Source organism: Cyprinodon tularosa, unplaced genomic scaffold (assembly GCF_016077235.1).
Source record: "Cyprinodon tularosa strain WSP-4 unplaced genomic scaffold, ASM1607723v1 ctg498, whole genome shotgun sequence".
NCBI classification, from domain to species: domain Eukaryota; kingdom Metazoa; phylum Chordata; class Actinopteri; order Cyprinodontiformes; family Cyprinodontidae; genus Cyprinodon; species Cyprinodon tularosa.
In genome coordinates this window covers 439073-465335 of record NW_024039227.1, presented here as the reverse complement: position 1 = coordinate 465335, position 26263 = coordinate 439073, and the positions used below count along the sequence as shown (strand labels likewise).

Below are 26263 nucleotides of genomic sequence, written 5' to 3'. Positions count from 1 at the left end.
AGGGTTCATAGTCTTTATAGCCTCAACAGGTTGGACTCCTGAATCAGCTGTTAAAAATTCTGTTGCCTCCACCAATTTAGTAATTTGGGCTATGGCTATCAGCAGAGTTATTAATCACCAACCAAATAAATATGTCTCTGTTCATTCGGATGCAATTAAAAGAAGAGTAAATCCAGCCAATCCAAGTGTGAATCCAAGTGTTTAATTGTTCACTCTGTAAAGAAAACTCATCAGACCATGGGTTAAAATACAATGGTACCTTTATTAGCTACTAATCACACAGTATTATTATATGAACGCTAATAAAAATAAGCAAATAAACAAATAAAAGGGGAAGAGGGATTAAGGGTCAGTTTAAGATCCTCTGATGAATGTTCGACTTTGAAGGCTTAAAAGTATAGTGGAGGTTTTTCAGGGATTTTTGAAAAGACCCACCCTCTCCACTATAAAAAACATACATAACCCTGTACCTGCTGCCACGAGGGAACACCTATTAAATGTGTGCGAGACAGCTCTGTTTAAAAGTTGCTGTTTGCATCGCTCTTACAATCTTACTTTCCCAAAGAAGATTTGCATTTTTTTAACATGTCAAACTCACCACCTGTAAGAAAAAATGGGGACGAACACGTAGGACAGCCCTATGTAAACATATCACCGAATGATTGACAATTTTGAGGAGCACTTACTTTGATGATCCACCCGGAAAAATAACATCCTCCACTAAACATTTAATGCATTGAAAGTTGCTTTAAAGTAGTTTCAGATAAATAAGAATAAACCCTGATGCAGAGATGTTAAATGCAGTCAAAACGGTGCATTTTGATTCGGTTTATAGTGAAAAATTTATAATGACTCATGAATGCATTAAACTGTGATGAGGCTGAAAGAAGAGGGTTAGTTAAGCTGATAAGGGCAGGTCCACCTGAAACAAAGGAAAGGTTAAAGTTCACAAGTGGTCTCTACAGTGTGTCCAGCATGAGGTAGTTGGACCTTATGATGCTAGCCAGTCCAGTGAACATTAGCATTTAGTTCGAACTATCTATTCTACATAGTTCACCCAAGCAGAGCACTTATTAAGCATCAGTAGGAAAGGGGGAAGGATGGGTGTTAATATTTGGTTAGGTGGAGTGGAAGGCCTTCGCCTCGGTTCGGTTCTTTGCAGGACCTGCATTCAGTCCAGTCCGTTCATCCAACAGCAGCCCTCAAAGAGATTTGTGTTAGTCTGATTCAATAACAAGGGGCAACTTTGTTGGGGGGGGTTAATGTTTTAACGCACGGCAGCCCAGGATGTCTCCCTTTACCTATCGCAGTTTGCTCGCAACGCCCCTCATGGAGCAGCTTTCTGGCGGGTCCTCTTAGGCAGGATCAGTAAGGCACCGGTCAATGGTATCAAATGGCTCTTCCGCAAACAGCAATTAGGCCCCGCTGTTGCTCCTTCAGCGGTAAGATTAACGTTCCCAGAGCAAGATTAGCTCTCCCTCTGCTGTAGCAAGAGGTTTCAGGAAACATTATGTTCAACTCGGTTTGAATTGCATGAAAAAAAAAAACAGCCACTACCATCAGCTCCTTCTGAATCGTAGGAAGGATGATCACTGTGATTATCTCTTTCTGGATTGTAGGAAAGGTGGTTTGACTGGGTCTAGCAAACATAGACCTCTCAGGAGGGATTTGGTCGCTACATATTGTAGACTTCAACTGAGAAACGCTTAGCCTGGCCTTTAGCAGCCACGGGCCACCGGCAACATAAAGTTGATTAGGTTTTATTTCCTTTAAAAACTCGGTCAGAGGGATGTGCATTCAGAGGGGAGTAGTCCCAGTTACAGCATCAACATTTGATCCCAACATCAGGTAGCTTAGCCATTTATTTCAGGTGTGTAGGGTGAGGGACATATCTAAATCTTGCTGGACATTGCCCCCCAAGAATTTGAGTTTGAGACCGCAAGTTTAAAATTATCTGGTTATATGAATAGTATGAAGGAAAAACAGGTGCTAGATTTACCCACCATTGTTTGGTAGCTGTTTTAATTTTGACAGGTGAAGTATGCACTATTGTTAATAAGGAAAAAAAAGGAATTTGTCTTGTCTATGGCATAACATACAGACAGTGGTGTAAGAACTTTTTTTTTTAACCCATATGCTACATTAACACAACTGATGAGATTTGAGCAGCAATTAGGCCTTTGCTGCTTCATCTTTGATACTACACACAAAGGTCAGATGGTCCAGTAAAGTGTACAGATGCATCTAATGATTTTGCTGCTCTTGTGTTCAATGGCAGTGAGTCTTTTCAATATTTTCTTAAACGATAAAGTATACCTTAAAATTGTCTATGCACTTAGATCATCTAGATCAGCGGTCCCCAACCACCGGGCTGTTTGTATTTGATTTTATCATTTTACTTGATCATATCAGCGCCTTGCCGTTGGAAAAAAGTATTCAAGTATTCACTTCAGTTAAATAGAAAGGCAGATTGATGGATTTCCCTGTGGGGCATTTTATTACATCTTTTCAAAGAGAGAACAGTCAAAACAAATTACATACACTTTGATTAAACAGTAAAATTTTATGAATAAACATTGAGAAAGAATTTGGCTTGTTATGGGAATAAGTCTGACTGTCTACAAACTCTCCGCTCACTCAAATTTTGTGGCCTTGCAGGTGAAACAGACTGAGTAAAAATATTTTTTAATGAGTAAATAGCATAAATTAATGCATGAAATAGGAAATTAATAGATATCAAAATTTTCCGACCACAGTGGTTTAGTAAGAAAAACTTATTACTAAATACAGCAGAGCAATAGAAATCATTGAACCTCAGAAAAGTCAAGAGAACAACCCCTACCACCAAAAACAGAGAGGATATTAACAGAATAAAAAACATACAACTAGGGTAGCCAATAACTGTATGCTATTACCCTAAATAATTGCATGCAGGTATTGTATCAGAGTTCAGCAATATTAACGAACATTCTATTCAACATATTTACTATTAATATTGATTAGATGTCTATTGTGATATGTATTGTTGTTTTTTTTTATTGCACAGCCCCTGCTGTTACACCACAAATGTTTTATAATTCTTACCATAAGGAAAACATAGCCATACTGCAGGCAGCTGTATATTCAAGGGGCGAAAAACAGAAAAGGTATAATAGGTACATAATTTTTGAAATAATAACTTATTAATTTCATTTGGCTACATATTGTCATAAGCTCAGAATATAGGATCCAGAAGTTCTGAAGGGAGGGAACAAGACAAAAAAAAACACACTAAAACGGGGTCACTCTAAAGGGTGGTCCGCTTAGCCACCTAAAAATAACTGGGGCTTAAAAAAAGATCAGACCCGCTAAAGCCTCGGGGGCTCTCCCGACTACAGGGTTCAGGCTCTGGGACTGGCCCACTAAGGTGCTCAGGCTTGGATACATATGGATTGTGGCTAGCGGAGGGAGGTAATCGGAAGGAAAATAGGTCTTCCTTATGTACATAAAAAAAACATCCACCAGATCAGATTCAGAGTAAGGGGTAGAAAAACAATCAGCTTCCGTGGGTGCCGGGGCCGTCGTTACTGGATGGTCATGAGATCTTGGTAACAGGAGAGCTGGGGAGGCAGAGAGTCTAGTATGACCCAGCCAAGTTCCACCCTTTATAGGACAAGACTTCACTAGATTTCCTTGTAGAAAAACGGGTTAAGCTGCTGACATCAATTCTTCCCCTCCTTGAACAGGCCTGTGCATCCCAACTGCATCCGTTTGGGATCTGGCATACAAGCCGAACCAGAAACTGACACAAGTGCGAAGGGAGCGGGGCGAGGAGCTGGTCGAGGGAAAGTCGACTTCCGCGGATAACAGATGGAAGTCAGTGATAAAATCCATCACAGATTGATCACCCTGACTAATTGACAGAAGTCCTCTGGAAGCTTCCCTACTAGGAAGAACTGGGAAAAAAACTTGGATTAGTTCCTCAGAAAAATCCCCGCAAGAATTACGCAGGCGAGGATTGTTTAGCCACTCTGACTTTCCCCACTTTCTCTCTGTTGCCCACTAACAGAGAGATTACGTATGTCAATTTAGATCCATCAGAGGGAAACGCGGAGGGCTGAAATTCAAAGTGAATCTGAAATTACGTCAAAAAGGTCCGACAATGTTATGACTCACATTTTGGGAGGGGACAGAGGTGCTTCAAGACAAGCTGATCTATCAGCAGGTGAGGAAGGCATGGCAGCTGTCAAAGGCGGAGGAGCGGGAGTGGAGGTAGCCTGATTACGCAGGTAACTAAGAATCTCCTGCATGCCTGATTCAAGCCAGGAAATACTCTGCTCTCCCTCTGAGCGCCACTGTCCGTCTGCCTATAGGTCCATGTTTGGCCGGTTATTCTGTCATTAGCTCAGAGCGTAGGATCCAGAATTCAGGCGAGGCAGACAGTGGAATACTAAAGTACGCTAGAAGACTCTCTACACCAAAGGCTTAAGAATTATCTTGCACCAATGGCTAAGAAACGGGGAGCTTAAATAGGAAACTGGAACAGGTGGATCTGATGAGCAACAGGGCAGAGCTAGACAGGTAAAGGAAATCAGCAATCAAGCCAGCCATCAGCACCAAAATCATGACACTTATAAATTAACTATGATATAATATATAAGATTACTCCTTGATCCTTGAATTGTCCATAGATTCTTGTGAATGTTAATAGATGTATTGTTCTTTTTTCATTAAAGCATTCTGGCAGAGGAATACTTGACCAGTAAAGAATCATATGAACAAGAAGCCAGAAAAAAAACAGAGGAAGCTGCAGCAGAAACGCTGGAGGTTAAGGAAAAGGTAACATGTTATTCTTAGTGTTTTGTTGCAAGGAAAATGGTGGTGGGGGGGAGATATGGAACCTTGAAAGTACTCTGCATAGGCTAAAAACAACCACATGGAGCTTTATTCATCAACCGTGTATATTCAGTGTTTAAATACAATTTAAAAAGTGGAGATTTACAAAATATTTAAAAAATGATTATCTGTTAAAAAGCTCTATCCTCAAACCAGAGATCTTTTCACATTTACAAGTGAGTTGTTTTGCACTTTAGGCAGAGGTGTCAGGTAACGAAGTACAAATACTTCGTTACTTTACTTAAGTACACTTTTTAGGTATCTATGCTTTACTCCATTACTTATTTTTCCTCCTAAGTCTCACTTCTACTCATTACATTTTCACACAAGTGTCTGTACTTTCTATTCCTTACATTAAAAAAAAAAAAAAGTTACTCGTTACTCTTGGCTTCATTTTAATGTTTATAAATATTTATTTCACGTCATCCAATGCAGATCATTGGCTCCATCCACATCTAGTGAAAACTAGTGTAATAGGATGAGTCATAGAACGCAAACACTCATTGTTTAGCTAAAGGAAATCATCAGAAGCCAGCAGGTGTTCTTCAAACTGTAAACGTGAATTGTCTATGCCATGCTACAATGTCTGATTCAGAAAAAGATGTTGAAGGCTGGGTTTGAGTTCATGGTCTGCATCTTCCAAGGACACAGTGTACTTGGACTGGATCCTTCAAAGTCCATGAAAATAAGGAGAACAGAAGAGTTTTGGCTGTGAATTCAAACAAACCCATCCTTCCCAAGGCATTCTCTGCCATATGCTCTGTCGCTTAGCAACTATGAGAGTTGACACACAGAGCAGGAAATTAATTAATACTGAACCTTTCAAAACTGTTTCTTTTTCTTTTTTATTGTAAAGTTTAGAAAGACTACATGACTCCTCATGAGAATCAGGAGTGGAATAAAGGTTCCAACCACCGGGAGCATGAACAAATAAAAGCAAATGTAATGATAGAAACCTTAGTCAGTTAAATAACATGCTGCTGCCATTTGGCACATCTCTGATGCTGCTTCTATTTTCAGATATCCATTACTGTACAAATGTCCATAGCCATATGATGATTGTTTTTCTCTAGGTGCTCTGTTTTTTATTTTGTTAAAACCCTTTACAGCACAGTATTTTATTGTTTATCGTTTAACTCTTCACTATTATGTTATTCTTCTACAAAATTCTAAGGTCTATATTTGTATGACAATTTTTTACAATAATCTTTTTGCTGCTATAAACACCAGAATATCCCCTTCTTGGACAATAAAGGGATTTTCTATTCTATTCTATTCTTTTCTATTCAAGGGGTAGAATGATATAAGTAAATCTAAACAATGTATTTATAAAAACATATATCTGCAAAATTTCTTATATTCAACAACTATATTCAACAACAAAAATACTTAGTTAAGCAAATTGTGCGAAATAACAATTACAAAATAAAAATCCTATCAGATTTATATTCCTCACAGTGCAGATATATTAGAATCTGTCCTAAAATTACAGCCAAACCCATTTACACAGTAACAGGTAAAAACATTTAGATAAATCAAACATTACCGCCACATATTTGACTCAACAACCATTGAAACAACTATTTTCATTCATTTCAGACGGAACTATTCACATACTTGTATATATTAAACTGAACTTTCAATATTCATCATTGTTTGGCGCCAAGTACCTTTTTCCTCTGATCAAGGAGCAGCCGGCTTCCTTGATCTCTCAATGAATCCTGGGATAACCAACGATAGCTAGGATACATCGGACCCGTCCTTCAAATCGGGCTAAAAGAAGGACGCATTTTTAGGCCATGTAGCCATGTATCGAGGAGTCTTGGAATCCGACCAGACCTCGGGCCACGCTATGACGTAATTGGTCTTTAAATCTGGCCTTCAGAGGACGCAGTCCATAAATTCAAACAGAGCCGAAATGTCTTAAAGGTCTGACACAGGTGAGAGCGTATCGGGAGATGGGGACGGAGACAAAAAAGACCTACCTCATCCTTGGCCCTATCTCTAAGAATTTTTTCGAAAAATTTAGCTTTCAATTCATATAGTGGCATCATATATATATATATATATATATATATATATATATATATATATATATATATATATATATATATATATATATATATATATATATATATATATATATAGGCCTTGGAGCTTGAGGGTTCTGTGCAGTATCTTTGCTGTTCCTAGAGCTGCACTTTTCTAGACCAAGATGTCTGATGTATTTCCAGGGATCTGCTGTAACCAAACCACTCCTCGAATTTTGAGGTCACTGCCCGAGTGCCCCAATAACCACGGGTACCACTGATGCTTTTACCCACCAGATTTTCTCCACCTCTTCTATGAGCCCCTGGTATTTCAGTGGGGAGTGGCAGCCTAGTGGTTAGGGCATAGGGCTTTGAGTCCTGAGGTTATGAGTTACATCCCCCACTCCCACAGACATCCACTCTGGGTCCCTGAGCAAGACCCTTAACCTCACACTGCTCGCACCGCACAATGACAGCCCATTGCTCCCCAAGGGGATGTTTTTGGAAGTGTTAGTTTTTGTTGGTTGAAAAGGCTGAGGACAAGAGGATCTCTACCACAGATGTTTCTTAACCCATCTAAGCCCTATTAGATCTTGGTGGTGATATGGATCCAGATTTAGAATGCTGAGGCAGGGAAATTAGATGGTTGGCGAGGGTCTCTGCTTTCCATGTGCTTTTAATTTCCAGATGTAATTTTTTGACAAAATGTAAAACTTAAGGGCTCTTCTCAGCTTGAGTAACCACTCCCTAAATTCAGAATTTTTTTTCCCCAAAACAAAATATAAAAAATCGTTATCAACTTTTGATGAGGGTTATCCTTTTGCTCTAATCTGGGGCTTTTACAATGTCACACTTGAATAAGTAAGAGTTGGATTTATCCTTTTTAATGTGAAATAAATGGATTTATATTCTTTGTGAGTTTACAATAAATAATGGCCTAATATGTGCTGTCTATTTCCATTCTAAAGGAACTGGTGGAGGAGGAAGAGAAGGAGTTTATACCTCCACATCTAATTTGTCCTCTAACCAAGAGGATATTTTGTGATCCAGTAAAAACAAGGCATGGAGCGGTGTATGAACGGAAGGCCATTGAAAAATACATAGCAAAGTAAGTCATTTTGCCAAAAGAAAAAAATTATTTTGACTCTTTGTGCAACCCCTAGTACTTAGAGAGAGACAATTTAGTGAAAATGTCTCACTTCTATCACTTGTACATTGTTTGTACAGTCAGTGAGTTACCAACTCAGCCCCACACTGGTATTTACACAAATATAATCATAATAACAGTTCAACATACTTTTTAACATAATTGAAATTTTGTGATCTGTCAACTACAGAATATAGTTAATAGGCCAAATTTGAACATAGTGCTTGAACAGTTGTAACAATCTAAAGCTCTTTTTTCTGTGTCTCTTTGTTGACTAGCCACATTTTCTTAATGCCAGCATAATTTACAGCATAGCATGTAGCATGTACAAAAAATCTTGATAGTTAGGCAAACTGATTTTTTATGCTTGGCAGAAGATGACCAGTCAGTTTATGTAGCAAGGGCAGGAAGAGCCATACTGCTGAGAGCGAACCAGTGTGGAGTGTAGAGCTTTAAGCGCAGACTCATGCTACTGTACGTTCAAATCGCAAGCAGCAAAGGCAGCAGGTCAAAGGTTGACGCGCATCAAGGCGCAGCAACAGGTCCGGCAGCGCGTTTTGAGCAGCAGGTGCAGCGCAAAGTGCTGCAAATGCGGCTGCTATTGGAGTTGGAAAAATTTAACTTTTGGTGCTTGACGCAACACATCAACCAATAAGAGAAGCTAATCTGGGAGCTGGCAGGGAGAGAGATGCAGCGCTGCTGATCCAGAGAGTACAGTTTGGATTGCGTACAGCAAAATCACCTTCCAGCTGCTGCGGCAAACAGCGAAGAGGCGACCGGGCCAGAGGCTGCCGTTGAACGGGATTTCTAGTGACAGGGCACCAGCGGTGTATGGGGGTCTGAGTGGCTCCGACTGTGAAATAATGTTTGAAGGCAGGATGGTAATCTTGATGAACTGACTGCACAGATGAAGTTTTCATGTGGACTTTCTCAGTTAAAAACATTAAAACTACTTTATTCCCACAGATCACAACATATATACTGTAGCTGCCATTGTTACAGGCAAAGAAAGGATAAGGTAGCTCCGCCTAAGGCGCATCAGATCCACTTTTCGAACGTGCAGTCAGAACAGCAAAGATGCTTAGCTGCGTGACAGAACTAAACTTGTTCAAGCATCAAAAATGAAGCAGCACGCGTGTTTTTGTTGCTCTTGCTGCTTTAGGCGTGAACGTAGCATCAGAGCTAAGCATGAACAAAGACGTTCGTCAGAGTTGAGCGGGCAATACCGAACCATTCCACTCTACTTTTACCCCTGCTGATGGTGCCATTATCCATCTGTGATCCTACAGAATGTCTACCATTGCACGCCAGGTGGGGGGCATGACCAAACAGGACGCAGCAGCATGGCTGATACTGCTCAGCAGATTACAACACAATTATTCATTTTAAACCTCTGACAGACCATCCGCTAACATTTTATTTAGTGTCGTATCCTACCATCAATGAAAACTCACACCCATGACTGGTCATGTTTTTCGTCATCAAAGTTTAACTCGTCAGTTTTCGTTATCGTCATAAATATCAGGAACATCAACAAAATAATTTTCTCATCATTGACGAAAACATCCCTGGTTTGAGGGCTATAAATGTTTGGGAAATGTAGCTTGAAGCTTCTGTGGATGCTACATTGTTACAGGGCCATAAAAGTAGCTATCACTAGTGAAAAGCTATATGATGTAGAAAAAATCGACATTACAACCATGCTACCGACAAATGTAGTTAAGCTAGTAATGATACTACATGTAATGGTGCTACTGCCCAAAAGTCATAGCAGGTTCTATCAAGGAATACTGTTTAAATAAGTAGACTCAGGGCTCAAGTAAATGGAGTCAGAATCCCTTATAAACCATTCTGTAATTAAATTAAACTGTGCAGCCTTGAGGTATTGTAAGCGAGAGGTAATGGCAAGGCCATCTTCATGAACAAGTACACATAAATAACTTTAGAAGACATGCTGTCTATTTATGCCACCATTTTGAAAGGCATAAACCCACCTGCAGGCACTGTAATAATACAGTATTTACTATAGAGTATTTACTACAGAAATATGATACAAAATGAGAAGAGAATCTGCCAGATGGGGAGTTAAAACAGTGCTACATTGCTCAACATTCTCTTGTTGGAGTGCAGGATCCCTAAAATTTGCCTGCTAATTTGTTTTCACAGGTTCAAGATTGCCTTTGACATCCCCATCTTTGCCTACAACGACTTGTATCATTATTTGGCTTTTTAAGGAAAGCAATGAAGGATTATCAAAGTTTAAATGCCTTTTTGTATTTTTGTAAACCAAGCGGGGGAGTGCACTACCTCATTCCCCTGGTGGGAGGTACGTGTGGAGGACATGCTTTGGGTAAAGCTATAATAACAGCTAGCCTGTTGGCTATTTTGATGGGGAGGCTTTCTACCAGACCAGAGCCTTACTCACCATTTTATTTCGTTCTCAAACTTCCATGCTTTGAAAATACTAAACTTATGCTTATTTTGGGCAGGGGAGCCAGTAAAGCTTCACGGCCCGTCAGGCTTATAATATGCTGGGGAACTCTAGATGGCTGTTGAAAGGTGAAATCCTTCACTTGTTTTTGACTAGTGTCAGAAGCAATCTATGTATCTTAGTTTATAAAAAATCTCAACAACAACAATTTAAGCATAAAAAACTATTTATGACGTTATTGCTGGAAATTCTGCCAGTTGTTGTTGGTTACCACCCATCTTGTTCGCCTTTCTCAGTCTTTAGGGATGTGATCAAATGAGATGCCATCTTCTTTTCTTTATCAGTTGGTACACCAATATGCACAAGATTACCCTGATTTTGTTCTTTTTTTTCAAGGTAATATAAAGAAAAACTGCAATAACTGCTGGTCATATTCCATGTAAGTGAGGTTGTTTTGCCATCAACAGGGAGGAGTCACGAGTGTCACGTGATCGGCTGACATCAGCTGCACATCCTCTATACCTTAATTTAGATCTTTTCTTGTGCAGGATTAATGAGATAATTGAACGATTCAGCAGTTTTGACAATACGTTTTCTGACAAAACAAGAGCCAATATCTGAAACAAAGAAAAAAGACAAGGAAGACAGTTCATCTTAACCAAAAGAGACAGAGGGTGGATGCACCACACATCTCAATCATGATTGATAGGTTAAAAGAGAGGAGCATAGTTCAGATTGTGTAAATGTTTTAGATTTGCGGTAATCCTAAACGGCTATAACTCATTGAGGGCTAAAGAAAAGGCTGAAAAATGTTTTGGTCAACCCCATTTATACCAAAACTCACATCAAACTGAAACACAAACAAACATTCACACCCAAAATTATTCCTCTCTCTTATTTACTCTCATAACCCTTTGCACTGGCATGCTGTATTTCGACCTCATCGCTCTGATGTTCTAATCAATGATTGTGATTTCAGTCTTTGGTTACCCCTGTCAGCCAGGTCAGTCAGAAAGTATTAACCCTCTTATCAATATCCAGCGTGTCCACCAGTGTTGTTTTCTTCAATGATGATGAATTATTTAGTTGATGATCCTTTTTTCATGACGATAATGAAAATTGATGAGCTAAACATGGATATTTGATGAATAAAATATGACTAGTCATAGGTTTAAGTTTTCGTCAACAAGACCAGACTGCAAAAGAATTAACAGGTGGTCGGTCAGACTTTTAAAAGGCATCATTGTGCTGTAATTTTGTAAGTCTTGTTTGGCGTGCAGCACCGCACATTCTGCATATACACAGATAGACACGTATAGATACGTACTGCACGCTCAACTCTGACAAACTCTACCCTTCCAGCTCTACTTGTGCAGAAATGCGTCTTTGCATGCGCATAGGTCAGAGTCTCTCAGCAGCAGTGTTGTGCCTGAACGCGTTCATTGAACGAAAGTTCATGAACTCGTTCATATTTTGGGCGAACGTGAACTGAACGTACTGCATTACTGCCAGATGAACGTTATTGTGAACTCGTTCATTCTGGTGTCTGTGAACGGCACGCTTTCTCAGTTCAGCTCCGTTCAATAGGTTGCCAGATTTCTATAGAGTCCTCCAGGCGAAACCCTGGCTAAATCACACCGTAAACAGGCCTTAGCGGGAAAAACACCCAATCTGGCAACACCAGCTACCAGTGTCGTAGCCTACAGCCGCGTGCGTCATCTAAACAAAATGCCGCGTGGAAGCCACAGCAGCGTGGAGGCGACAAAGCAGCAGTATGATCACTTAAAACAGTTTTATGACCAGGTGGTCGGTGAGGATGATGGCAACAAGTTTGCCTGCCGGCTTTCAGTAAAAAAATCCGGTCTTCAGTAACCTTAAATTCCTACCTCAGCCTGGTCCCTCAGTTTGTGTTAGTAAAATCTTCTTGAGCGGAGGTCTTCAACAGGGGATCCGCGACCCCTAGGGGGTCTACGGAGGTACTGCATGAGGGTCTGCATGGTTAGTTGATATTTTTATATTCCCCCCCTGCAATTTTTTCCCCCACTAATTGAAATGTCTTTAAATACTCATTAACATGAAATCAACACACTGTAGTAAACAGATAAATGGAGACAAAAGATGTCTTTCAGTCATCAATGCTCACATTCAGCGACACACAGGAGCTCTTTCAAGCTGGGCACCGTTTCCTTCACAACAACCAGGAATCAGAATCAGAAAAACTTTAATAATCCCCGGGAGAAATTAATTTCTTTACATTACTCCATCTGTAATAGAGTGACTATAGGACACAATTTCATACAATATATATAGTTAGGGGGTCCCCGCTCCATCTCGCCATCAGTTTGGGGGTCCTTGGTCTGGAAAACATAGAAGACCCCTGTTCTTGAGGGTTTTACTATCCATGTAACTTGTTTGTTAAACCTGCCTGGTATAATTTTCCAGGATTCCAGTATTCCTTTTTAGTATGTATTGAAATGGAATTTCAAATGGAAAAAATTATTAAAATAAAAAATAACATTTGCACCTTAAAGACTACTTTCCTATTTTTCTTTTAATAATTCCTCATAAAAAAGACCATTCAAGCAGCACATTTTTCCTGATGTTTTTGAGAATATACTGTAGGGGTGAAAGCTGCAGCTGCTACTAGTGTGAAGTGAATGGACAGCAACAAAGCGTTAAAGCAACAATGGGGAAATCTGTCCCCTCAATGCTAATGTAAACCCTGGTTGGCTAAGGATTCAAAACTGGATATGAAGATGAAATCTGACGCACAGTTTCAGTGTTACAACTGATAAAATAATTGCTGTCTGTGGTTCTACAGTAGGCTATGGTGTAATTGAGCAATTATGAAAAAAAAAAAAAGAACTATGAACTAGTTCATTTTTTGGTTTTGAATTATGAACTATGAACTGAACTAGTTCATTTTAAAATGTGTGAACTGAACTTTGAACTAGTTCACGTAGAAAGAGAACTTTCCCAATACTGCTCAGCAGTATGGCTCTTCATGCTCTTGCTACTTCATAAACTATATGTGGTTGATCACCGTCTGCCAAGTGTAAAAAATCCCTTTGTCCAACTATCCACATTTTATTTCTTTCAACTCACAAGAGGTCATACTAAATATTTTTTTATTTCTACTAAAACGAATCCCTAAATTATAACAAAGAAAATATTCTATAACATACGGTTTCTTATAAAGACCCAGGTGAAAAGGTACATAGATCTTTGAATATTTCTCTCTCATTGTTCCCATGTCTATCTATTTAGACATGATGTAAATGTTTCTTGGTAATGTCATTAAAATATTTTCTCTGTTTCCTTTAAATATTTCAACATTAATTAGCATATTCATTCAATTTAGATCTGGATTGCTATGTAATTAAAAGGCAATTATGTAGGTTCTCTCTGTATTTTTTTTTTTAAACCAAAACCCTGTGAATTTAAATCTACACTCACCCCTGAGCAGTGATAACCAATGGCCAAATTGAAAATTTTATTATGTGTGTAATGCATAATTCATAATAGTTTAAGAAGTGTTAGCTTGTGGATGGAAACATTTCACAGTATATGTAAAACCATTCCTTTATTGTACATTTTCTTAGCTTGTCTGTCTCCTATATTAACCAATATAATGTGTTTAACTAGAACTGCTATTTCCACAGCTTTTGTGAGACACTGTTTTATAAAGTAAGGCAGCAATTCATATAAAAATTGAATTTTAATTATATAAATCAAAGTTTTTGTACAAACAGCAATTCTGAATAGCATTGCAGCATTCTACACCCATCTATTATCATATCTAGACTAGAGCTGTCAGTCTGGTAAAGAATATGGTTGTTATTCGAAATCATAAATGTTAACTTTTTTTGCATTATAACTGACTGAATCTAGACTAAAACCTTTTAAAGTTTTATTCGACCAAAACAGACTAAGACTTTCACATATCATAATGACTAAAATGCGACTAAAACTAATAATAGCTTTCGTCCTGAAGACTAAGATTAAATCTAAGATGGCTGTCAAAAACAACACTAGTTTCCACCCATCTAAACCCCTTTTTCTGGTTGTTCTCTACTTATTTTATTTTTATGGATAAATTGCCACTGTAAAATACCTTGAGATGACAACTGTTATGAATTGGCACTATACAGTAAACTGAAATGAATTTGAGTTTGCCTGTTTAAAAATTCAGTCATCCAGCTAATGGCAACCAAACACAGGCCTAAATTGGAAGGCATCCGGTGAACGCCTATCCAGAATTCACTGTGAATTCTGTTGACTCACCCCAAAGCAAACTCTAGCTTGGTGCGCTGATGTAAATAAGCCACGTGGAGGACCAAACTCTTGCACACATTCCAGGTCAGGTACTTATCAAATAGCCACCCCATATACTGTAGCTAAACTGCTGAGGCAGTAGCAGGACAGAAGGGATTTTTATATTGTGTTGAATTCACAAATACTGTGAGAATTAAGCTTGCAACCAAGGTTCCTCCTTTTCCTTCCTCAGTGTAAATCCATACGTGCCAGGTTTATTGGGTCTGATTGGGACTTGTTCTTGGTCCCAAAAAAATGAGGGTCTGAGTTTGATTATAACAAAGGAGGTACAAATATAAATTGAGAGTGATATTTTCTAGAATTTTTCAGTGACTCTATATTCTCTTATAGGTGGAGGTGGGATCCCATTGCTGGAGCAAAGCGTGTACTCAGAAGAACAGACCTAAAGCCAGACAAAGCGATGAAGTCCATGGTGACAAGCCATCGTAAAGGACAACTTGAGACATACGTTTAGCCACTATGAAAATAAGTTTTTTTTTTTTTTTTCACTATGAGGGGCCACATTTGATCATAGGTTAGATGTTCCAACTTCTTACATGATGGAGTATAAAGTCACATGATTCAATGTTCCACCCATCCTTACAGTGAGTGTTTGTCCCTAGTAGGATAATTAAGCTGCATAGGAGAAATGTTTAATCTTGAAATGTGGGCTATTGTTAGGTTTGAAATTATGTTATCTTGGATTTCCTACAGTACATCTAGTATATTGCAAAAACATTCAACCCCTTGGCATATTTCATGTTTTGTTGTTCCTAAACCTTGAATTGTAATGGATTTTGTGAGACTTTCAACAGAATCGTTACCAGGACGTCCTTACAATTCTGATTCTTTGTTATGTACAATATGTAAACAAATATAACAAAAAAGCGTAGCGTAGAGGTTTTCAAACTTCATCCTTAGGACCCACTGTCCTGCATGTTTCAGGTCTTTCCCTGCTTCCACACACCTAACTTATATAAAAGGGTGATTAGCTGGCCCCTACAACCTGTGGTTGCTCACGAGGAGTTAATAAAATCATTTGATGCATATGTGTCCTGCAGAAAAACAGCTAAAACATGACGGACAGTGGATCTCAATGATCAACTGCGTTTGAAAACCACCAGCCTAGTGGCAACTGCGGTCTAAACTGCCACATCATGTGACAATTTTATTCCACACAGCTGGACTTTAGTTTATCAGTTATCTTACTCTTAAAAGTTATTTACTGTACCAGAATGTTTTAAGGCTTTACAGTAAATGGGTGGATAACTATAAATAGTGCAGCAATCAGTTAACTTGTCATTAATGTTCTAATTAAAATATGAAAACAATTAGAATCATACTACAGCTACCAGTCTGTGTATGAAGAGTTTTTGATACATTATTGTTAAGGGTTCATCTTTCCACAGTCTAAAATACGTCCCAGGTATTCAGATCCCTGTTAAGAAAAGGGGAACAATTATGTACACATTTTGGATTGATAAATAAAGCGAAAAAAATTAAGTGTGTTTAAAAACAAAACAAAACTCATATTTCAGGTGGTGTCGAGTTCAATCGATTAAAAATCATTGCACACAAACTTGACTCTTTCACATTTTAAACATGAGGTCTAAATGCATCCTAGATCAGTTCTACTGTATTATTCCACAGATTACAATCAATGACTTAAAGACTTAAAGAAGTTAGTAACCCATGTGACCAAAAGTGTCTTAAAACAGACTTTTTACAAAGAAAACCTTATAAACCTGCAAATATCAACCAATATTCAGAATCGGAAAAGTTGGTTTAATGACAGTTTTAAAAAGGTACATCAATTTTTTTTGCAGCGAATGCTTAGTACAGACAGTTCTTTAATCTATCACAGAGACCTGGTTTAAATTTTCTAAGTTTTATCTTTTTTGTGTGTTTGTCTATTTTTGTGCAATATTGGGATAGTTACTATACAGATTTAAATCTGTTTAAATTCATCCAAAGTGTTTTTTTCAAATAGAAAATGGGACAGGCATCTGTTTATAAGATAGTGAAACAATGTAAAATTAGCCTCAATTTGGAGAAAAAATCCCAAGCTGTTTGATTTTTTTGTGGTCATTTTATTAAATGTTTTGTGAGGAATTTGTATAATTTTTTATTTGTGAGAAAGAGAAATCTTCACTGGCATTTCATAAAAAGAGCACATTAAGTCTCTTTTACTGTTATTTTATAACTTGCATTTACCTATGAACTGCAGGTTTTGGAAGGCATTTTCATCTTAATATTAAGCAACATTCAGAAATTCTTTGGTCCAGATATCAGCTGGGCTACTTACGAACGTTACTATTTACAATAGGAAAAATGTCAAGGTAAAAGGAAGGTTAAAAGATAACTTAAAATTTCATTAGATGTGAATCTTTTTTTTTAAATCTTAACTGTACAAGGGAAATATAGTTTTAATACTAGTAGTTAGAAAAGTATATCTACACAATATTGAATCAGTCTTTTATTTAAAAAAAGTTGTTTTAGAAACGATTTACATATATTTATACTGAAAAGTAAAAAAAAAAACTTTTACATTAAGTCAGAGATTTTTGAATAATGCTATTACATTTGACAAAAGATTTAAAATAAAACCTTGGACACCACACTGAATTGTTCTGTATAACCTGGGTATAAATTAAACTATTACTGCAACTGATTTACTTTTTTAAATCTGATATTTTGATCAACTATAAAAGGGTTTTACTTAGAGGAAATATTGCAATAACTGATTGTATTTTCAAGTTTATTATTTGTATTAGTATGATTATTTTCTGAACGGTCAAGTACAATAATAGTTATGGGGTGAGTTAAGGGAAATCTTTGATGTATTTTTAACATTTTGAATTAGATTGTGGTTTTTAAAAATTGAATCCTATAAAACTTTATATTGAGTACATATGTCTGGAGCAACAGATTGATTGTGTTTTTGTAATTTGAATAAAAATGTATTTGGGGAATGGATCTTTTTTTTACCTTACCTCTGTCATTTACACATGTGCCTCTGTATCCTGATTAGCAAAGTATTGATATACAATTGCTTTTGGAACACCTACCCCAAATATACACATTGTGTTAAAATTTTATTACATCTTAAAACCAATTGGTCTATGAGAAGAACAGGAACACTCAAGGCTAAGAACCGAAGCTATAACCTTCTCTTCTCCGGGCCATCTCTCAGAGAGCTAGGCGATCCAAAGCAGTGTGCACCTAGGCATGGGCTCAGATGGATGTCCATTTTATTTTCTCTGTCTCTCTGTCTTGCTCTCTGTTAGTTTAGGGGAACCCAATAAGCACCAATGAGCCATACTCATCGGGTTAGCTTCAGGATGCCTGCTACCATCAGAAGCAAAAGAAACGGCTTGAACTAAGCCTCCTGGAGCCTATCCAGGCCATGATGCAGGCCAGCAGGCCAGAGCAGTTTCAATGTGTCCAAGCGCTTACAGTGCTTCAGCTACCTCTACTAGGGCTGATCAATGCTACAAAATGTTTTTTATTATCTTCAGACTTGCACCACCTACAGCAGAACCAGGTGCCATGCTTAGTTAGCTATCCGCCCAGGGTGAGCCCTGGAGCAGACATGCAAAAGGCAGTGGAAGGGTCTTCTTAGGACCTAGGTATGGCAGCCTGGTGCCTCGAAAGGGGGCTTCCTTCTAGACGCAAGCTACCTGTCCAGTGTAGTGAGCTAAGCTATCAGTTAGCTTCACTACACAAAAGCTACCACCTAAAGAATTATAGCAAGCTAAGTTACACTAATGTGTTAAAAGTAGCTTAACTACATCAGAAGCTACTTAACGTTGTACCAACCTAATGTCAATTCAAAATGAGTCTGACAAACTGGTTAAAACATTTATTAAAGATCAGCCAATGACATAACACAGTGTAAACATTGCTTTATGATCAGCATATTAAAATAAAAACTGAAGTAATTACTAGTAGACAAACTAGTAAACAATCTGCTGTTATTAGAACCAAATTAAAGGTACTGTGTAGTGTTCTACAAATCGAGACATGGCTATGAGTTTGCATTCAATGGACATCTCTAGTCAAAACAAAACCCTACAAAAGGCATCTTATTTCTTTAGGGTCTCCCTTAGAGAAAACTTCTTCAGACCTCAATGAAACAGTCGATTCAAGTAACAAATGAAACTGTTTACAAAAGAAGGTGAAAAAATAAAGAAGCTAATTAAGTGATACATATATTTATGTCTCACCATATAATTTAATTTCTACCTACATATTTATTCATTGTATTTTGGGGGGTAATTAATTGAATGCTTATTTATTTATTGAGCATGTATTTATGTATGTATTTATTTTATATACGGTAGAGCTGTTCCTCCATACCTAAAAAATCTTATCTGTGCAAAGCCTAAAAACAGATTTATGTAAACATCCTGTCAGGTAAACTAGGCCAAGAAAATACAATATAGAAGTTTCACTACTGCTCTCTAATTAGAGTATCTTAGTGGCACACATCAGATTGAACTATCTGGAAATTAAAGGTGCCAATAAAGTTAAAGCTGATATATATTTCACATTTTTATTTCAAAAAATATACTGTAGTTGACTGTTTTAATTAGTGTTTGGCTATGTAAAACAAATGGCTAATCTTGGCCACATGAGCTCTCTATGGCCAAGAACCTTGAAAATCACTCATGTTACAATTATAAAAATTGTATAAGTTTTTTTTTTTTTTTTTTACACTTCTGCTTAGCCACTTGGCTAGTCCCTTTCCATCGCACACTGCTTGTTGGTAGGTGGGTAGCTTTCGTTTTACTAATTTACATACGGCATTTGGCTAAAGTGAGTTGGGATTTACACTGACGCTAGATATTTTCACTTGCATATTGCACGAGGGAAATTAGTGATTCACCTGAATGTGAGTTCTCAGGTTGGTGCTCGATGTGCTGGACGTTGATAACAGTTTGGTTTTTGGATTGCAAAGCAGACATCTGTACACTTATTTTTTTATCTGATGATTCAACAAGTTTCATAATCTCTGAAGATAAGGTAGGGACAGTTGGCTGCTCTTCTCGCTCTGCTCCTGTCTCCTCCTCCATCCTATGTGTGGCTCTGTGTGTGTGCGTGTGTCTGTGTGTGTCTTTCTTTGAGTTCCACTGCCGTGCGAATGCGTATGTTTCGGTAGATACACACAGAAGAGGCAGAATAGAGGCTCATGCGTGAATGTTCAATGAATAACTGATTGTTGTTTCAAAATAGAAAACCTGGTTTCATTTCTTAGTCCTGGATTTTGTAGACGCTACGTCGCTACTTGATCAAAGCAATAACATCACTACAGGAAAGTTACTTGATAAATAAAGCAGCGACACTACGGTCAAGCTACTGGAACATGTAGTTAAACATGCTACATGTAAAGCTACATGTAGCGCCGTCACTGCCGTTCACACTGAGTCTAGTTCTGCTGGAGGTTTCTTTCTGTTAACAGGGAATTTTTCCTCTCCACTGTCGCTACAAGAATGCTTGATTAATGAGTTGATGCAAGCAACTGATTTGCTTTAGATAGAAAACTTGGAATCAATTTTACTGCATGATATGGTTAATTGACTTTGTAAAGTAATTTGTGTGTGCTGTGAATTGACACTATATAAATAAACTGAATTGAGTTGGACCTGAAACTTGGTTGTCAGTGAACATGTATCCCTTTTTGGCATGGAAACACTGAGGGGTATCCTATAATAAACTGGAGACTGACACTAAGGATATGCATGTCTGTGTTCTCCAGCTGGACAAGTAACTGCCGCCATATCCTTATACCACAACCCCACTTACTGATCTTGGATAAGCACAAGCTGGTTGATGGATGTATAGAGACAAGCAAGTTTATGTTTAGCAATTGATTGCGTTCAATATAGATTCATTGCTAGTAAATGGTGTTTAATTTGACAAAGGTCATTTGAATTTGCCCTCTCTGTCCACTGGAGGACATTCAGAGAAGGGCAGGCCAAAAGGAATTTGTTTTCTTTTTTTGCTGTTGTAAACTAATATAATTTTATATCAGGAAGATATCTCTTACTCTTGTACCTCCTAAAGGAATGGTTGTTTATAGTTTTATTTTGTTTTCTTTGGTCTACAGGCTGTTGCTTAAGCTATGTAGAGCTTGAAGAGCCCAGCTTATAGAAAGAGTCTGAGCTTGTGAACAAGAAGCCAATGGGTGGTTGATGCACAGGGTTGCTTCAGTTTAAACTTTTTTCATCTTTGGTTTAATCAAACCTATTCTGCAGGTAAGACAACTTTTTGATTCTTTTCGACTGGCAAGTCTATACTCATTCTGAACAACAAAGTTCTGACTATTGTGTAACTTTAAGAATTAAACAACTTTCATTTAATGTACAACTTTGTGTGATTTCATTTTATTTTTTTAATGTAATAGTCTGGGTAACAAGATTTTTTCAGAAGGACACAATATTCTGTATTCCATAAAGTAGGCTCTTGCTCTCAGTTTATTTTAGGTTTAGTTTTCCTGAAAAATGCCACACCCTGTTGCTCATTTTAATGCTGGAAACAAAGAGCGATAGAAAACAAGGAGTGACAACATAACTCTGCTGATCCTGAACACACTAAGGTAAGACTGTTTTGCTTAAGTTAAAACTTACCTAGCAAACATTTGACAAAAAAGCAATTTAAAGAGAATATTATAATTGGTTCTGGAATGTATTTGTCATATTTATTAGATGAGTGCGGTTTACAACCTGCTTGTAAAGCACCGACTGGAACCTTACTACTACAATTTTCTACAGCTGGGTGTGAACGATAGAGGACAGTAGAGGACTTAACTAATCTTGGTAAGAAATAATGTTATGCATTATTAGTTTTCCACTACTGTTTTGTTCTCAAAAAATTCTACTACAAAAATAAAAGCACCTCACATTCTATTAAGTTTGTTTAGAACTTAGTTATTTTTGTTCTTAACTTGTGCAAAAAATGTCTTAATAAAAAGCTCAAAAGGGTATTAATTTCTTTGTTACTCTTCATTTCTTTTTATTATAAAAACATCAACGTGCACATCAAGGGAAAGCACAAAGAAGCAGACTGGGGGTGGAGTTGCATACAATTTGTATGCCAGTGGAAAAAGGTTTGGGGACAACTGATGTGGAGAATAACTCTATACAGTGATTATAGATTTATTGCAAATCAGTATACGCTGTTTATGATGGATCCCCCTAAATAAGGGCTAATGTACAATGTGTACCAGCTGAATCCCATAGCACACACACAGTAGAGAACTAACTGGGACCTATTTTCAAAACTAGAATGTGTTTCAATTAGCTACTCTATCAACTCTTTTGAACACATTCATCTGCTTTTAAAACAGCTTGCTTGTTAATCCTAGACACAATATATAAATACCTGTTTGTACAACAATGACAAAGTAATATATATTGACAAGAAATCAATATTTTTTAATTTTCTACACAAATCATATCTCTTTTTAAACAGGACTAACACAGGTGGAAAAGAATCGTTTTGCTTCATTGAAGAGTGATGTCACCAGATTCAGAGGCCCACACCAATCTGTTCCATCAGTGCAAAAGTCATTAAAGTCATTCTTTCTAATGTATACATATCCCAAATGCCCTGAAATGAAAAGCATCACAGGTAAGAAATTTGCATTATTTTTGGCATTTGGTCAAAACTGTATAATTTAAGAATCACACAACTATTACATCTTGCAAAAATTGTATGAGCATAAAGTTGTTGTGAGAGTTTACCAGACTGTTATGAATATATTAAATAACTACAATTGGAAGTTATAGTTAATCATTCAAAGTCATTCAAATCAAGGGTAAAACTAATTAATTATTATCAGTCCAATGATTATAACTGTAATTTGCTTAATGACCAGGGCTTTTAGCCTCTTACTTAAAAGGTTGGACTATGGCTGTCAGCAAAGTTATTGATCACCAACCAAATGTGTCTCTGTTCATTCAATTTGATGTTACTATTTTAGTTCGGTGGAGTGTAGGCCTTTGGCTCGGTCCAGTTTTCTGCAGGCCCCGTCTTCTGTCCTGTCTTTTCCTTCCTACAGCAGCTCTCAAAGACAATTTGGATCAACTCGATGCAATAATAAGAGTTGACTTTGCAAGGGGGTTAATTTTATAACTCACTGTAGCACAAGACATCTCCCTTTTAGCTACTGTGCTTAGCTTGTAGCCACAGCCTTCAGCAGCTCCTGGGTGCTACTCTATCTCAGGCAGTGACGGTTCTGGCAGCTTCTAACTGCTCCTTCGGCGAACAGCGCCCGGCTTGCCATAGGTTTGCCTGCTGTGACTAAAAGTGGCCCACAGCAGTGACCCAAACTGACACAGCTCATTGGCCAATTTCTATCACGTATAGCCTTGTCCTGGCGCTCCAGACTGCTTTACCTTATTAACAGGAGAAGCGGCGCAAGTCGTCGGACAACATTTAGTAATTTATAAATGTCTTAAATCAGGTTGTCCCGGATTAGCCAGCTGGTGGGTCTGGATCCGGACTGCGGTCAGCGAATCCGTGACCTATGGTGTAAGGGGTCAAACAATTGTTTGGCAACTACTTTCTTAAAAATATTACATCAGAAAGGAGGATTGGATATAGGTCTATAAATGACTGAAAAGCCCTCAGAGTCCGAGCTAGAGCCAACTTGAATTATGCAATCAAAGCAGAAACACAAGCAGACGATCCAGGATCTCTTCCACAGTGTCAGCAACACCAGGAGGATGTGGCAAGACATACGGGCGATTAATAAACTGGATGAAGAGAGTCTAGCACACCTGGAGGAGAAGAACACCCACGTGCGGATGCTGTTCCTGCACTTCAGCTCAGCTTTTAACACTATCATCCCGAAACATATGATAGAAAAACTGAAACATCTGGGCTTCAGCACACCCTTTTGCAAATGGCTGCTAGACTTCCTCAGCAAAAGACCTCTGCTGTTTAATCTGATGACACACGACTGTGGCGACAATTACCAGGACTACAGAGAGGAATTGGGGCAGCTGGTGGGCTGGTGTAGGGACAACAGCCTGATCCTGAATGTAGAGAAGATGAAGGAGATCATCGTCAAGTTCAGGAAGAACTGGCCTAACCACGCTCCACTGCTCATCAACAGCCTCAGACTGGAAGAAGTGAGAATAGAGGTGAGGACAGCAGAGAGGATCATTGAGGCTCGTCTTCCCTCCATTAAAGATATTTCATCCCAGTGCTGCGTACTGAGCCCGTAACGTCATCAGTGACCCCTCACACCCCCACCATGGACTGTTCTGCCTACTGCCCTCTGCGAAGAGGCGTCGCAGCATTTGCTGCAGGATCAGCAGGTTCTGAAACAGCTTTTTCCCTGCTGCCATTTAACTAGTGAACTGTTGTGACTCTAATCAAGACTTATACATTTGCTCTACCAACTTTCCATATCAATGTCTTTTGCACCATGAGTTTAAACGGGTTTTCCTTTTCTCCTACACTGTTTACATTCTGATCACTGCTGTAAGCTGCTCATTCACTGTTGAAAAGCTGTATGCATCTCAATTTCGTTTTGTGACAATAAAGATGACAACAAAGTTGTCTAAGTCTAAGCTCCAATGAAAGCTGCTGCTATTGCCGTGCATGCTGGGATAGCTGTCAATTTAAAGAACGGACATTTCTGCACTGATGCATACTCGGTAAAGAGGGAGGGGCAAGAACAACATCTGGTGACTTTGTCCATTTTCGGCCTTGTGTTCCTGTGATTTGGAACAGTACTATAGCTGAAGCTGATGACGTTTCACAAGCAAATGAGAATGCACAAGTACACATATTCAGAAACAGCCAGAGAGTAGGGAGATGTTCTTCGTCTAAATTGAGAATAGCAACATTAGTAGCCATAATTTTTTTAAGAGGGAACTTCCCACATTATAAAAACCAGATTTGCGTTCAGATAATGCACTATTCCTGCTATCCCGCAGTGAATTTCAGGTCCTGTTTCTATTTTTTATTTTCTCTTTTTCAAAGGAGCTATATTGTCTGATGCACTATGCATAGAACAAGCAAACCCATCTATAAAATCATCAACCTGAGAAGGGGAATAAACTAAATATATGCCTTGCAGCACTGCTTAGAAACACAGAGGAGAAAGGGCAGCAAATTCTTAAAAAATTATTACTGCATTATTTGTTATAGAGCTGCTAAAGTGAGACTTTCTTTTGAGGGATTTATACGAGTCTTTTGGATATCCTTTTATACACAGTTTAGGGCTGAAACCACAATGATTCGATTGCAAAATTAAAATTCTAATATACTTCTGCGCCATCTGCATTGGGAGAGGAGGAGGAGAGAAAAGTTTAAGGTCTATAAATGTCTGGGAAAATATAGCTTGAAATTTCTCTGGATGCTCTCCTGGTACTGGAGGACAAAAGTAGCTTCACCACTGAAAGGCTATTTGATATAGAAAAAAGTGACTTTATGACCATGCTACTGAGAAATGTAGTTAAGCTAGTGACGGCTCTACTTGTAACACCTCTGCTGTTCAATACTGCCAGTCAATAAAGGCATTTAAAAAAAAACCTAAGATGATTACACAACATTTTTTAAAGTTGTTTTTATCTGTAGCTGCAGCTTAGTATTTAGTAAAAGTCTGTATCTATGGAAACCTGGAACCAAATGCCTGTAATACGTATGTATGTCCAAACAGTACATGTTTTTAATAGGTTAACAAGTATTTTTTATACAGGTAAAGAGAGGCAGAAGACATATTCATAGGCATCCAGTCACATTCACACAAACCCACCATTAGGTCCTCACAGACATATATAGGCACCTAATGAAATGGCACACAAGAGCTGACACTGAACATATTCTTACATTCCTTATACATATGGTACACTATCCTCCCAGGTCTAGGGACCAATGCCCCAGCCACCAGACCAAGAAGGAAACCTCCAGCCCCACTTCAGGGGCAGGTGCAGGCAACACAAGCTGTTAAAAAGAAGAAAAAAAACCCACCAAGGCCAAATACATGGTAGACTTAACCCAAGTGTGATACCCAGCAGCCAGACAGAGTCCACATATAAAGTGATAGAACGGCCCGCTGAGGACCAACCAGGGCGCCTGATTGGCCAACCCCCAAATCCAGGCACTGCTAGCTAGCTGCATACTCACACAGAGGGTAATCTAAAAGCATTCCTGTATTCAGCCAATTTCCAGGACAAGTAAGCATACACTACTGATTAAAATCTACCTCTTTACATAATGATGTACTTAATCACCAACCTTTAAATACATTTTTTTAAAGAATTAATTTAAAGACCCATGAGCATGATCACTGAAAGGGAGATTCTCAATGTGTGAGATGTTATTTAACCAAGAGCTGCGGATTAGAAAATAATTTAAACAATAGTTAGAATTATGTAAAAAAAAAAAAAAAGAATTAGGTACATGAGAAAAAAAGGATATTCCCTGCTTTTAGGGCGGAACGAGTGCCAC

The 26263-nt window shown here is 38.2% G+C and overlaps 2 protein-coding genes across 2 annotated transcripts in view; both read left to right on the top strand.

Moving 5' to 3' along the window:
- LOC119794911 overlaps positions 1-15851 on the top strand; it is an 80913-nt gene extending 65062 nt beyond the window's left edge. Inside the window, exons 23-25 of the mRNA XM_038302675.1 lie at positions 4716-4818; positions 7874-8013; positions 15149-15851. Coding sequence (XP_038158603.1) covers positions 4716-4818; positions 7874-8013; positions 15149-15272 — 367 coding nt within the window. The 3' untranslated portion in view covers positions 15273-15851. The remainder of the gene's footprint in view (positions 1-4715; positions 4819-7873; positions 8014-15148) is intronic.
- Positions 15852-21596: 5745 nt separating this feature from the next.
- The window catches only part of LOC119794913, a 32047-nt gene continuing 27380 nt past the window's right edge, over positions 21597-26263 (top strand). Inside the window, exons 1-2 of the mRNA XM_038302677.1 lie at positions 21597-21615; positions 22271-22429. Of these exons, the coding sequence (XP_038158605.1) occupies positions 22387-22429 (43 nt within the window). The 5' untranslated portion in view covers positions 21597-21615; positions 22271-22386. The remainder of the gene's footprint in view (positions 21616-22270; positions 22430-26263) is intronic.